A 13908-nucleotide genomic window follows, 5' to 3' on the forward strand; every position below is an offset into this window, starting at 1 on the left:
TTCACTTCTCAAATATCACCGCGTGTGTCTCCTATATGATATATTTAACTGACATTTTTTATCGTAACAACCAACGATTTATACAGGAAAATCATGACGATTAACAAGGTTGCCCAAACTTTCGCATCCCACTGTATATAGGAAAGAATGTTTCTTAACAATTTTTCTCTAAAATCGATTTTATCTTTGGCTTGGTGCGTATTATTGTCAGTCTGTAAAAGTGGCTACTATTCGAACAACATTGTTCCCAGCAGCGACCTGGGAGTCCAAGATGCATCCAGACATCCTCCCCATGCTGTTCCCGAATGATTTCAGTGGTGTTTCCATCAATTTCTGACCTTTTCATGTGAACCAGACACCCTCCCCTCTTCAGAGCAGGGGGTGCCTGGTTTAGTGCTCAGGTTCTCTCATTGACTTCCATTGTGCTCAGGTGCTCGGTAGAGCGCCCGAGCATCCCGAGGTGTTCGGCCCGATCACCCGAACACCCAAGCACTTTGGTGCTCGATCAACACAAATTTTTAGGCCCAAAATGAGTAAAATGCAATCATAAAAAAAATTGTCCCCAAAGGTGTACATAGCCTAAGTCAAAATGTAATAAAGGTAAATACTAACCACTAATCCATCCATCACGCCAATGCTTTTCCATAGTCGCTTCTCGTTCTGTATTAACTTCATGCCTATTACACCCACAATATAAACCCATACTAACCCATCATAAAACATTCCCACATGTGATGCAATTTGATCAACTAATTACCTTAAGCAATGTATCCAGGCATGTGCCGTAACATACATACTAGGATATCATAAAGTAAATAATATAAGCGGAAAACTACCCTGCTGATAAACCACACTTTCTTGGTGAGCTAGGTGCAGAGGATTTTTCTAAAATAGATGTGCCAAATTAAGCTCAAAGAAACCACAATGGCATCTTATGCCAAAATGTGCCAAATGTTGCCGCATGTTACAACAACAATGTCTAGCTGCACTCACATAGGTAAATTTGGGCCATTGAAAGCACCAGGGTAATAGACAAGATTACAAATGAATAAACTATCATAAATATATTTATTACACTTTTTTATTTTATTTAAAAGGACAATGAAAATAATACAATCGTTACTGTTATTGGTCAACCGTGAGAGGATGAGGATATACCCTTAAGTGGACCTTCATGTGAACTGGGATTATTTACAGGGTGCCCCTATGAAACACACAGGCTGCATTAGTTCAGTGTTAGGAACTTATAGACTGTTATTGCCAATAGTACTAACTTCATCCACCAGATGCCGCTGTGTCCCTTCTGAGCTGGGATGGACTGTGTTCAAAGGCTGCAGGAAGTGAGAGACTCTGTCTGTGCTGCAGGAGTCTAAGGCCTCATGCACACGACCGTTGTTTGTTTCCGCGTCCGTTTCCGCCAATTTTAGCATTTCAGATGCGGACCCATTCATTTCTATGGAGCCGTTGAAAATGCGGATAGTGCACCGTTTGCCATCCGCGTCCGTGATCCGTGGTTCCAGTCCGTCAAAAAAATATAGCCTGTCCTATTCTTGTCCACGGAAAACTGTTTGTGGACCCATTCAAGTCAATGGGAGCGCTAAAAAACGCGGAGGCACACAAGATTGTCATCCGTGCGTCCACGTCCGTTTTATTCCTATCATTTGCATGGCAAACCTGTCTTAGACTTTTTTTTCCCTTCCTTTATGTCTGTTGGTCCTCCAAAAATAAAGGAAGAAACATGGAAACAAAAACGGAAACGGATCACGGAACAACGGAACCCCATTTTGCGGAACGGGACACAACAACGGTTGTGTGCATGAGGCCTAAGAGAGAATATTAAGTGAAAGGATTGTTTCTCTGAGGAGCTGTGCTGGAGTTCTGGATTCATACCAGTAGCAATAGCTTCCCTTTGATGACTTCAGAAAGGAAGGGTTCCGCTGGTGCCGTGAGCCATAGCAGATCCGGATCTGGTGAGTCGTGAACAGCATGCACGCTAAAGGTAAAGATCAACTTGACTCAGCGGTACAGTATCGACTTGTAGGCACTGCTGTGCACGCCACCAGTTAGGTTTGTTCTTTTTCAGCGGCACAGTATCGACTTGTAGGCACTGCTGTGCACGGCACAGCGTTAGGTTCATCCGGTCGGACATGGACAGTGACTTTGCGTCTGGAGTTATAAGCCAAATCTGCGTATCTCTGTATTGCTCTGTGGTGTTTTGGTCTATAGAGGTTCCGGTAGGTCTGGGTCTGATACTCTGCTGGGTGATAAATTTGTGAACCCTGTGCTGGGCCACTGGCGAATGGTTTTGCAGGCACTACAGCGGATCTATAACGCTAAAAGGCGATAATATAGTTCTGGCATTCGTACACACGGTCTTGCCTACGGTATGGTTAAATTGGGAAACACCTTTCACTACATATTCTGGCGAGTGGCGCAGCACCAGGGTGAGTGCTCCCAGAACTGTAAACACATATACAGGGAGTGCAGCATTATTAGGCAAATGAGTATTTTGACCACATCATCCTCTTTATGCATGTTGTCTTACTCCAAGCTGTATAGACTCGAAAGCCTACTACCAATTAAGCATATTAGGTGATGTGCATCTCTGTAATGAGAAGGGGTGTGGTCTAATGACATCAACACCCTATATCAGGTGTGCATAATTATTAGGCAACTTCCTTTCCTTTGGCAAAATGGGTCAAAAGAAGGACTTGACAGGCTCAGAAAAGTCAAAAATAGTGAGATATCTTGCAGAGGGATGCAGCACTCTTAAAATTGCAAAGCTTCTGAAGCGTGATCATCGAACAATCAAGCGTTTCATTCAAAATAGTCAACAAGGTTTTATGGACTGATGAAATGAGAGTGAGTCTTGATGGGCCAGATGGATGGGCCCGTGGCTGGATTGGTAGAGCTCCAGTCCGACTCAGACGCCAGCAAGGTGGAGGTGGAGTACTGGTTTGGGCTGGTATCATCAAAGATGAGCTTGTGGGGCCTTTTCGGGTTGAGTATGGATTCAAGCTCAACTCCCAGTCCTACTGCCAGTTCTGGAAGACACCTTGTTCAAGCAGTGGTACAGGAAGAAGTCTGCAGCCTTCAAGAAAAACATGATTTTCATGCAGGACAATGCTCCATCACACGCGTCCAAGTACTCCACAGCGTGGCTGGCAAGAAAGGGTATAAAAGAAGAAAATCTAATGACATGGCCTCCTTGTTCACCTGATCTGAACCCCATTGAGAACCTGTGGTCCATCATCAAATGTGAGATTTACAAGGAGGGAAAACAGTACACCTCTCTGAACAGTGTCTGGGAGGCTGTGGTTGCTGCTGCACGCAATGTTGATGGTGAACAGATCAAAACACTGACAGAATCCATGGATGGCAGGCTTTTGAGTGTCCTTGCAAAGAAAGGTGGCTATATTGGTCACTGATTTGTTTTTGTTTTGTTTTTGAATGTCAGAAATGTATATTTGTGAATGTTGAGATGTTATATTGGTTTCACTGCTAAAAATAAATAATTGAAATGGGTATATATTTGTTTTTTGTTAAGTTGCCTAATAATTATGCACAGTAATAGTCACCTGCACACACAGATATCCCCCTAAAATATCTAAAACTAAAAACAAACTAAAAACTACTTCCAAAAATATTCAGCTTTGATATTAATGTGTTTTTTGGGTTCATTGAGAACATGGTTGTTGTTCAATAATAAAATTAATCCTCAAAAATACAACTTGCCTAATAATTCTGCACTCCCTGTATTTCCATACTGTTGTTTCTGTGGTGTTACCTAGGTTTGATTTGTTAGGAATAAAAGTACAAACCCGCGTGGCCCTGCTGTATACTGGGGAGCCCTCCTCGTTCACGACTTACACAACAGTGTTCTCCTATGTGTAGCTTTGAACCCTATTAGTGATAGATCTCACAGACTTTTGATCCCACTAAGCATTTACTGTGTTAAATGAAAATATAAAATATCATATGTTCATTCTGGCTGATCTAATTTTCTGTTGGTAACAGGATTCTACCAATGCCAGCCCACCCTAAACCAATTTAAATTTTCTCCTACACTGCAATTTAGTGTATCTCATCAGTGACATTGTATGCCACTGTCTATCTAACCTTTCTTTAAAAAAAAATAGGGAAAGGTTAAACTAAAAGATTAGAATGGTGATCTGTTATTCTAAATGACAATGAAAGGAGCCTGTTAGCAATTTTGACCATGCAAAGACAAGCATGCCTTTATGGAGCTTTTATTATCAGGAGTAGTGTGAATATTAACTTTTATTCTGCCAGGATCTGCTCCTGCAATTGCCCAGGAGGCGGTGTTTCACTGTGAGGTGCTGTGATCTCTTCAGTGAGCTGTTTCACAGCCCCATCCACTGCTCTGAGTCACATCTGTACCATCCAACCACCAGACAATTATAGTGATTATTCCCTGCAGAGTGATGGGTCTGTGAAGTAGCTCAATGCAAATGGCACTTCACAGTAAACCTTCCCCTCCTGGCCAGAAACTGGCAGAATGAAATTCATATAGACACTACTAAAAAAATAAAACGAATGAACTAATAAAAGCTCCACAAAATGTCTATTTTGGACTGCTCTCCTAGGTATGCAAACGGTTTGGGATAGTCAAAGCTGCGGACACATGCTCTTTAATTATATTTTTATTTTATTCATATTCGTTCTGTTCAGGATAATATGAAAAAAGAAGACTTCTTATTTATAGATTCAGCAGGTCTCCATCTTAATGTTTGCAAGCAAAGGCACAGTAGTGTTTTACAAGCACATTCAGCCGGACAGAATCAGCCTCTTCTCCAAGTATCTCTCGGAATCTGTAACAATAAGATTTATTCAGCAACATCATAGAAATGGCATCAGTATCTTATACATGCTTAATAAACTTTTTACTGTGATGTAGGTCTTCCAAAAGAAAATGCATCTTTTTTTATAGGTTGTTTTTCATATACAATCAAATTGCCTAATAGTAAATCTGTTTTAATTGTTTATAGCAACCAATCTGAGCACAGCTTTCATTTTTTCAGAGCCTTGTAAGAAATGAAAGCTAAGCTCTGATTGGTTGCTATAGGCAACTAAGGCTGATTTATTATTCAATTTGATAAAACTGGCCTATTGTGTCAGAAAGATGGTGTTCGCCCAGCAAATAGTGATTGTGGAAGGCTATGTGCGAAGCAGATCGATTAAGGAAACGCAAGAGACCTTTGCCAATAAAAACCCAGCAACAAAACCACCAGCTAAACCTGGTATTATTCAGAGTCTGGTTCAGAAATGGCGCCAAACCGATGCCTACATAGAGCAGGATGGCTGATGTGCATAAAATTCAGCAGCAGATTGCATGTAGCCCCAAAATTCAACTCAAAGACAGTCTCAGCAAGTTGGTGTATCACGAACGACATGTCAGCAAGTGCAGAAATCTCTGAACCTGAAACCGTACTAAATAACGTGTGTGCAGGAACCGAAAGAGTCTGACAAAGCTAAACACGTAAATTACTGTACTTGGTTGCTGACAGACATTTGGACCCACTGCTGTACTTCATGACCGACAAAGCTTGGTTCCATTTATCAGGTCACATGATATCCCAGAATTCGAGGTTCTAGTCTGCTGAAAATCCCTATTTAACTCACAAAACACCACTTCACCACCAGACAATTGGCATTTGGTGCTTAGTGTCAGGAACACGAATGGTGGGTGGGTATTATACACTGTGCATTCCTAATCTGTTTGCAACTGTTATGTTCATGTAATATACCTGGTTCACCACCAGATGGCAGCAAACACGACAGTGCTATCTTAGATAGAATAGAACTTACCATTCCATTCTAACCCCCATCTGGAGAGATGTGGGCTAGTCCTACTTCCTGCAGGAAGGGTGGGGACCAGTTAGAGTTAGTCTAGTTCACCCCCAGCTAGGGGAAGAAGAAGTGCAGCATACAGAAGAAGCTGAGTTATACAGCCAGCCTGTCAGTACAGCAGAGTCAGAGAGAAAGATATAGCAGAGTTGAGTTTGCCTGCCAGTTTAATGCTAAAGCCTGCTGGAACCAATACAAAGCCTGAAACTGTTTGGAGAAACGTTTATTCAAGTAAAGCTGCCATTGAACTTCATCTCAAGGTCTGGACTCAAGTTATTCTTTCAAATCCATCAATTATTCCCCCTATATATTTCTTCAGAGCCAAAGCCTGGAGAGTCCAGTGGTGTCCAAGTAGGAGCACCGTGACACACTTAAAGAGACATTTTAGGCCGCAACATACCACTCAGCATTTCTTACACCTGGGATGCGCAATAAAAGGTCCCTGGGGGGAGGCCACCCGTTGCACATGCCGCACCTCACAGAACTTACTGGCACCGGTTCATGAACTGTGACTAATGAGTTATGGCCACCACACGTTCCACAGATTTGTCTAGATGCGATTTTTATATGTTGGGAAATTTAAAACAGAAAGTGCTAACAATCCACATCCCCTGGATGAACTCAAGGAGAACATTACAAACACTATCCGCAGCATCACAAGCAGTATCAGCCAACAGAATCCGACCTGCCCAAAGATGCATAGACGTGAACAGGAACCACTTTCAGAATCTTTTGTGACTTGTGGGCAATAAAATTTTTTTTTTGCTGCACTGCTTTTGATGAACCTGCAGAGCTCAGCAGACTCTTAAGGACAGACACAGACTCAACAGGTCCTGATCTGCGTATGTGCCCGGCGAAAGTAGTTCCGTCCGTGAGCCGAAACAGGCTGAAGAAGTTAAGAGCCGACTTACCAAGCTTGCGACGCACAGCACCTTATAGTGAACCGGAACGGATGCCGATACTGAAGTGGACTGGACGAAATTCACTTAAGGTACCCAAGTGGGGCCAGTGATTGCCCCATCAGTGTCTAAATCCGCGTTGAGCTGGGAGCCAGGTGCCGAACTTCCTTTTTGGTCCTGCAGCCGGCTTGAAGATATAAGCAGCCATACAATTGCTGCAAAGCCCGGTCCACTCACCATAAGCCTCCACTAGCAGCCGCAGCTGAGGTGAAAGATAGAATAAACAAATAGGGACCTACTGTGAAAGACTAAAAAACGCTCCTGTGACCGGAACCTGACACAAAAGGAAGCAGATCTAGGCATCTAATTGAAAGTAATCTGCACTTGTCTGTAATTTCAATCTGAATTAAAGTATTTTATCTAGTAGTGTCTGCAGAAATCTGGCTTCTGGGAAGCTGTGAAACAAGAAGCTAATTAGCCAATTCACTACAAATCCAAAGAATTCAAGTGAATGTAATCTCAGCTTATCCCTGAATAACTCTCATGGGACTTTGATATTCATCAGCCAAAAAACCTTCTGAAATAAGTGACTGCAACTACAGCTGCGCTACTTTATAAATATACATACAGTTATCCTTGTCCCCCGTACAGAAAACATAGAATATTCGACTGGAGTCGGCGGTTGTAAAACCTATATAGTATCTAACCTTTGTTCAGTGCTCATTTATAATCTTTGCTGCATAACTACTGACAAATATTACACGATGAGCTAAAGCACTCTCATCCTGCTGGAGATCCTGGGAGTAACAGGTCTATAATATGATATAACATAAAAATAAATAAATAAATAAAAAAGATATACTCAGCCACACAGTACCCTATTTCATTGAATACAGAGTTTCTCAGCAGTTATTCCTTACTATCCTGACTCAGACCTATCTTTCATACGCCTGACACACAACCTTCCCTTACAATGGGCAAGACTAAATGAATATCAGAGTTAACAAGAATGGGGAAGACCCCCAAATGACATCCGGAGTCTGCTAAAACTACAAAAACATACTACAATAGCTGCAGAGCCCAATGCTGAAAATGCTAATATCGGCCTTGATAAGTACCTTACAGATAATATAACAGGCTCGGACACTGAGGATGAGGAGTCTATCCAGGGCCAAGAGGACTTGAGTCAATACATCAAAAATTTACCAACTATGGAAAATATTAAAAGCATGTTCCATGATCTAACAACCACACTCAAAAGTGATTTATCTGAAATTAAATCTGATATGAAGCAAATAGTTGAGAGAATAAACACTGTAGAAGAAGCTACAGAAAAAAAATCACAATACATTCTTCATTCCTGGAAGGAAAAATCTCAGCTCAACAGAAAGAAATTCAGGACTTATGCCTCCACATTGATGACCTTGAAAATAGGTTGAGGCGCAATAACCTAAGAATAAAAGGACTCCCAGAAACTGTAGAGCAGGCATCCTCAAACTGCGGCCCTCCAGCTGTTGTAAAACTACAACTCCCACTATGCCCTGCTGTAGGATGATACCTGTAGGCTGTTTGGGCATGCTGGGAGTTGTAGTTTTGCAACAGCTGGAGGGCCGCAGTTTGAGGATGCTTGCTGTAGAGGATAAAGACATCACATCAACTCTTTCATCCATCTTTTTGGAATTAATTGGGAAAGAAGAACCCTTCGACTTAGGCATTGAAAGGACCCATAGAGTCTTTCGCCCAAGAAACGTGCCATCAGACTCTCCCAGAGATATCTTATGTTATATCCTGAGCTTTAGGTTGAAGGAAGAAATTTTAAATCAAGCTAGATTTGCAAACAAGATAGAATTTGATGGAGGAGACATCTCAATTTTTCAAGACATCTCTAAACTCACTCTAGAAAAGAGGAGACAGCTAATGCCCCTAACCAAAGCGCTTAGAGATAAAAATATAAAATACCAGTGGCTATACCCATTTGGCCTGCTTTTTACACACAATGGCAGACAAATTACCATTCGGACCCCAGACGATCTTGCCTCAGCTTTGACCAGACTAAACCTAGAGGAACTGGACTTTCCAGAGTGGTTTCCAGATGAACAGTCGACCTCCTATCCAAAGCTCCCCAAGATCAATAAACGGGAACCTGTCTCCACGCCAAAACAGAGAAGAGGAGAAGTCCAAAACTCTCGGTTCTCCAGAACAGCTAGAAAAGCACCCAGATGCTTCACTCCAGGATGATGCTAACACATATCCTTTTTTTTTTTCTCCTATTACTTTTAAACTAGGTATTGTTGATAAGTTTTGATGTTTATGCCTAGCTATATATCCTTGACAATATAAGGGATATAATGGTTGAATATCTATACCCTTGTTATATACAGCCCTATTTTGCTGTAAAAATTGGCTAAGAAAGCCTCAATTTAATTTAATTAGCAATACGATCTCATTAAATTTTTTGTTGTAACTGTTTATCTAGCGTTACTTATAGTATTTCATTGTGTTTTTTTAAACACTCTCCTTCCCCCCTTACAGTAACACACTTAAATCATGGTGTGTTTATACCTCTGATCCTTAAGAAATCTATCTAAGGATCAGATATTGTCTTTCTTGATACTACTTTCTCTCTTTCTTGAAGAGGAGTACAAACCACTCTTATATAGCATTTTATTAGAAACTTCGCTCAGCAGTTAGTTTCTCACTGAAGGTGTATCATCTTACATATCATATAATGTCAGAACTCAGATGTGCTTCGCTAAACGCTAATGGATTAAATATCCCCTCGAAAAGAGGACAAATATTACATTTCTTTAAGAAGAAGAAAATTTACGTTTTATTTATACAAGAAAAGCACTTTAAAAAGACATACTCCTATATTTAAGAATAATTATTACAGACACTGGTTCAACGCGTGTACACCACTAGAGATGTCGTGAACATAAAATTTTCCGTTCGCGAACGGAGAACCCAAATTTCTGCAAATGTTCGCGGAAGGGGCGAACCGGGCGAAACGCCATTGACTTCAATAGGCAGGCGAATTTTAAAACCCACAGGGACTCTTTCTAGCCACAGTAGTGATGGAAAAGTTGTTTCAAGGGGACTAACACCTGGACTGTGGCATGCCGGAGGGGGATCCATGGCAAAACTCCCATGGAAAATTAAATAGTTGACGCAGAGTTGGATTTTAATCCATAAAGGGCATAAATCACTTAACAATCCAAAATGTTTTTGAACAGCGTGGTTTTAAACATCCAGTGTGTGTATACGATCAGGTATGATGTTGTATCGATCAGGTAGTGTAAGGGTTACGCCCGCTTCACAGACATTGACAGACCAAACTCCCCTTTTAATGCACCGCAAACAACCGCAAATAGTCCATTTGCCCAACAGCAAACTTCCCATTTGCACAAGGTTGGATACCAAGCTAGCCATGTCCCGTTGATGTAATTGAAGGTTTCTTCCTCCACCCAGCCACGTACAACACCAAGGGTCCCCGAAAGGTGAATTTAATAGATTTTTCGAATGGGGAGATGGTTCAAAAAACGCTGGCTCCCTCCCCTTTGTTTGAATCCACGGTCACTGCGTCTGCGCCGTGCAATTTACTGTCACACTTGATATGAGTGGTATTTTCTGTAGTACTATTCTCATCAGTTTAACCGCCTCCGGACCGCCTATCGCAGATTCGCGGTCCGGAGGCGGCAGCTGCAGGCAGACTGACGCATATACGCGTCTTCTCGTGAGACGCGAGATGACGCGCTTAGCCAGCCCGCGCATGCGCAATGCGGGCCAGCATTTCTACAAGGGGGGTCGCGTCATCAGCTTGCCAGCCAATGATCGCGGCTGGCAAGCTGATGATTTTTAAAAAAGCCAATCAAAAGCCAGATAACACATCATATTAGTAAATATGATGTGTTATATGGCTGCCCTGCTCCTCTGCTGGTCCTTTTGGTCGGTTGGATCCAGCAGAGGAGCAGGCTTCACAGTGAGTAGCACCAACACTACACTTTAGCCCCAGATCACCCCCTGCACCCCAATTAACCCTTTGATCACCCCTTTGATCGCCCCTGTCAATCACTAGTGAAAGGAAAAAAGTGATCAGTGTAAACTGTCACTTTTTTTTTCACTGGTATTGACTGTTAGGTTTTAGGATAGTTTAGGCCCCTTGGTTAGGTAGTTTAGGGATCAGTTAGCGCCCAGCCCACCGCACCGCAGTCACTGATTCGCTGATTAGCGTATCGCTAATCAGCATTTGTACTTTTATAGTTTCTGGAAGTGATCAAAACTGATCACGGTCAGATCTATAATAGTATTAGTGTCACTTTAGTTCGCCCTCCACCCAAAACGCAGTGTTTGTCCGATCAGGCCTGATCGGTCGCCCACACCCGCCCCACCGCAGTGACAAAAAATATATATTTTTTGATCACTGCACATTCACTTTACACGCGCTGCGGCGATAAAAAAATCTGTTTTGATATTTTTTATCAACTGCAGCGGCCTCCGGTACTTCGCTGGCCTCCAATTTGTAAGACAGGCTTGCTTTTTTTCTTGGGTAGTCTCAGGGAATACCCCTAAATTTAGTTGCCCAAATGTCAAACAGGGGGTATTCTTCTGAAGAGGCCTACAGGCTTCTGACCCAGTCGGATGAGGAATGGGAACCCTCATCTGCCGAATCTAGCGGGTCAGAATATGAACCTGTAGAAAGCAGTGGCACTCTGACCCAAAGTTCGGACGAGGAGGCTGAGGTCCCTGATAGCACCAGGCGTACCCGGCCCCGTGTCGCTAGACCACAGGTTGCGCAGGATCCGCTTCAAGGGCAGCAGAGTGGGGCTGGCGCTGTCGGATTATGTGGTGAGGCATACACCAGCAGCGCAGCCCTCCCTGGACCTAGTACCAGCACTGCCGTACAACCTGGCACCAAAGACGGGCCCGTAGACCCCCTAGAATCCCTGAGGTGCTGGCAAACCCTGATTGGCAGTCCCCAACTTCAGCCGCACCTGTAGTTCCCCCTTTCACCGCCCAGTCTGGAGTTCGGGTTGAGACAGCTCAGATCGGTTCGGCCCTGGGATTTTTTGAGCTGTTCTTGACTGCGGAGCTCTTAGACATAGTCGTGGCCGAAACAAACCGGTATGCCACACAATTTATAACCGCCAACCCGGGAAGCTATTATGCCCAGCCTTTCTGGTGGAAACCAGTCCAAGTTTCCGAAATTAAAATTTTTCTGGGCCTTCTCCTCAACATGGGTCTAACTAAAAAGCATGAATTGCGGTCATATTGGTCCACAAACCCAATTCATCACATGCCCATGTTCTCTGCTGCTATGTCCAGGGAACGTTTTGAGGCCATCCTGTGTTTCCTGCACTTTAGTGACAACACCACCTCCCGTCCCAGAGGCCACCCAGCTTTTGACCGGCTCCACAAAATTCGGCCCCTCATAGACCATTTCAACCAGAAATTTGCAAATTTGTATACCCCAGAGCAAAACATCTGCGTAGACGAGTCCCTAATACATTTTACCGGGCGCCTTGGCTTCAAACAATACATCCCAAGCAAGCGCGCCCGGTATGGGGTCAAATTGTATAAGCTCTGTGAAAGTGCCACAGGCTATACCCACAAATTTCGTTTCTATGAGGGAAAAGATCAGACCCTGGAGCCGGTCGGTTGCCCTGACTACCTGGGGAGCAGTGGGAAGACAATCTGGGACTTGGTGTCACCCTTATTCGGCAAGGGGTACCATCTTTATGTGGACAATTTCTACACTAGTGTGGCCCTCTTCAGGCATTTGTTTCTAGAACAGATTGGCGCCTGTGGCACCGCGCGAACTAGTTGCGCGGGCTTCCCCCAACGGCTCGTTACCACCCGTCTTGCAAGGGGGGAGATGGCTGCCTTGTGTAACGAAGAACTGCTCGTGGTGAAATGGAGAGACAAGCGTGACGTTTACATGCTCTCCTCCATTCACGCAGACACGACAATCCAAATTGAGCTAGCAACACGTGTCATTGAAAAGCCCCTCTCAGTCCACGACTATAACCTTCACATGGGAGGGGTGGACTTCAATGACCAGATGTTGTCTCCGTATTTAGATTCCCACAGAATCAGACGCTGGTATAAGAAGGTGTCTGTATATTTGATTCAATTGGCTCTGTATAATAGTTTTGTTCTCTACAGTAAGGCTGGGAGAACACAATCCTTCCTCAAATTTCAGGAAGAGATCATCAAGAACCTCCAGTACCCAGGAGGTTCCGTGGCCCCATCCACCAGTGTAGTTAGCCGTCTACACGAGCGACATTTCCCCAATGTCGTTGCCGGTACCTCAACCCAACCGTCACCCCGAAAAAGATGTCGTGTCTGTAGCAGAAGTGGAATAAGGCGTGACACCCGCTATTTCTGTCCTGACTGCCCTGACCACTCTGCCCTATGCTTAGGGGAGTGTTTCCGGAAGTACCACACACAGGTACACCTAGCATAAGGATCACATCTCACCAGGACAGGCACACAGGGCTATTAGGGCCCATTCACACAGAGCTGCTGCAAACGTCTCCTTTCACCTGGGACAAAGTGCATAATGCACTTCGCCACATCTTTGGGCGATTTGCGCTTTGCACATTGTCCCATGGGGAAGGAGAGGTTTGTTCTATAAAGGTAAAAAAATAAAAAAATAAATCACCAGTAAGCAAAAAGGTTAATGTTCAGTTCAAAAAGTTAAAGTTTATATGTTCTGTTCCAAAGTTAATAAAATTATTGCGTTGCGGCCTGGTTTTTTCTTTTTTCTTACCTTCCAGGTGGACCAACCGATCGACTAGCTGCAGCACTGATGTGCATTCTGACAGAAGCATTGCGCTGCTGTCAGATTACACACAAGTCGGTGTATGCGGCGCTGCAAGACGAGATTTCTCCTCTGCAGTAAAAGATACGTTTGCCGAGGCATATGAGCTGAGGAGGAGGCGGTGTTCCTATGCTTTGGCAAACACTTTGTATATAAAAAATAAATAAAAAAATCCCGGCAATGATTGTTATGTTATGTTACTAAGTCCTTATATAGCGCTCTAGAGGAACTCAATCCGATCGAAGCGCTTGTCGACGGCTATATTGGTGGGCCCCTCGTCATCCTACACAAAAAGCCACGTCTTAACCAACCTCCTGAATT

At 43.5% G+C, this 13908-nt stretch overlaps 1 protein-coding gene across 1 annotated transcript in view; it reads right to left on the reverse strand.

The window, feature by feature from the left end:
* Positions 1-4721: 4721 nt before the first annotated feature.
* Positions 4722-13908, reverse strand: part of LOC122945723 (putative methyltransferase DDB_G0268948) — a 217187-nt gene continuing 208000 nt past the window's right edge. Inside the window, exon 7 of the mRNA XM_044304885.1 lies at positions 4722-4832. Within this exon, the coding sequence (XP_044160820.1) occupies positions 4745-4832 (88 nt within the window). The 3' untranslated portion in view covers positions 4722-4744. The remainder of the gene's footprint in view (positions 4833-13908) is intronic.

Source organism: Bufo gargarizans, chromosome 8, assembly GCF_014858855.1.
Source record: "Bufo gargarizans isolate SCDJY-AF-19 chromosome 8, ASM1485885v1, whole genome shotgun sequence".
In the NCBI taxonomy this organism is placed as follows: domain Eukaryota; kingdom Metazoa; phylum Chordata; class Amphibia; order Anura; family Bufonidae; genus Bufo; species Bufo gargarizans.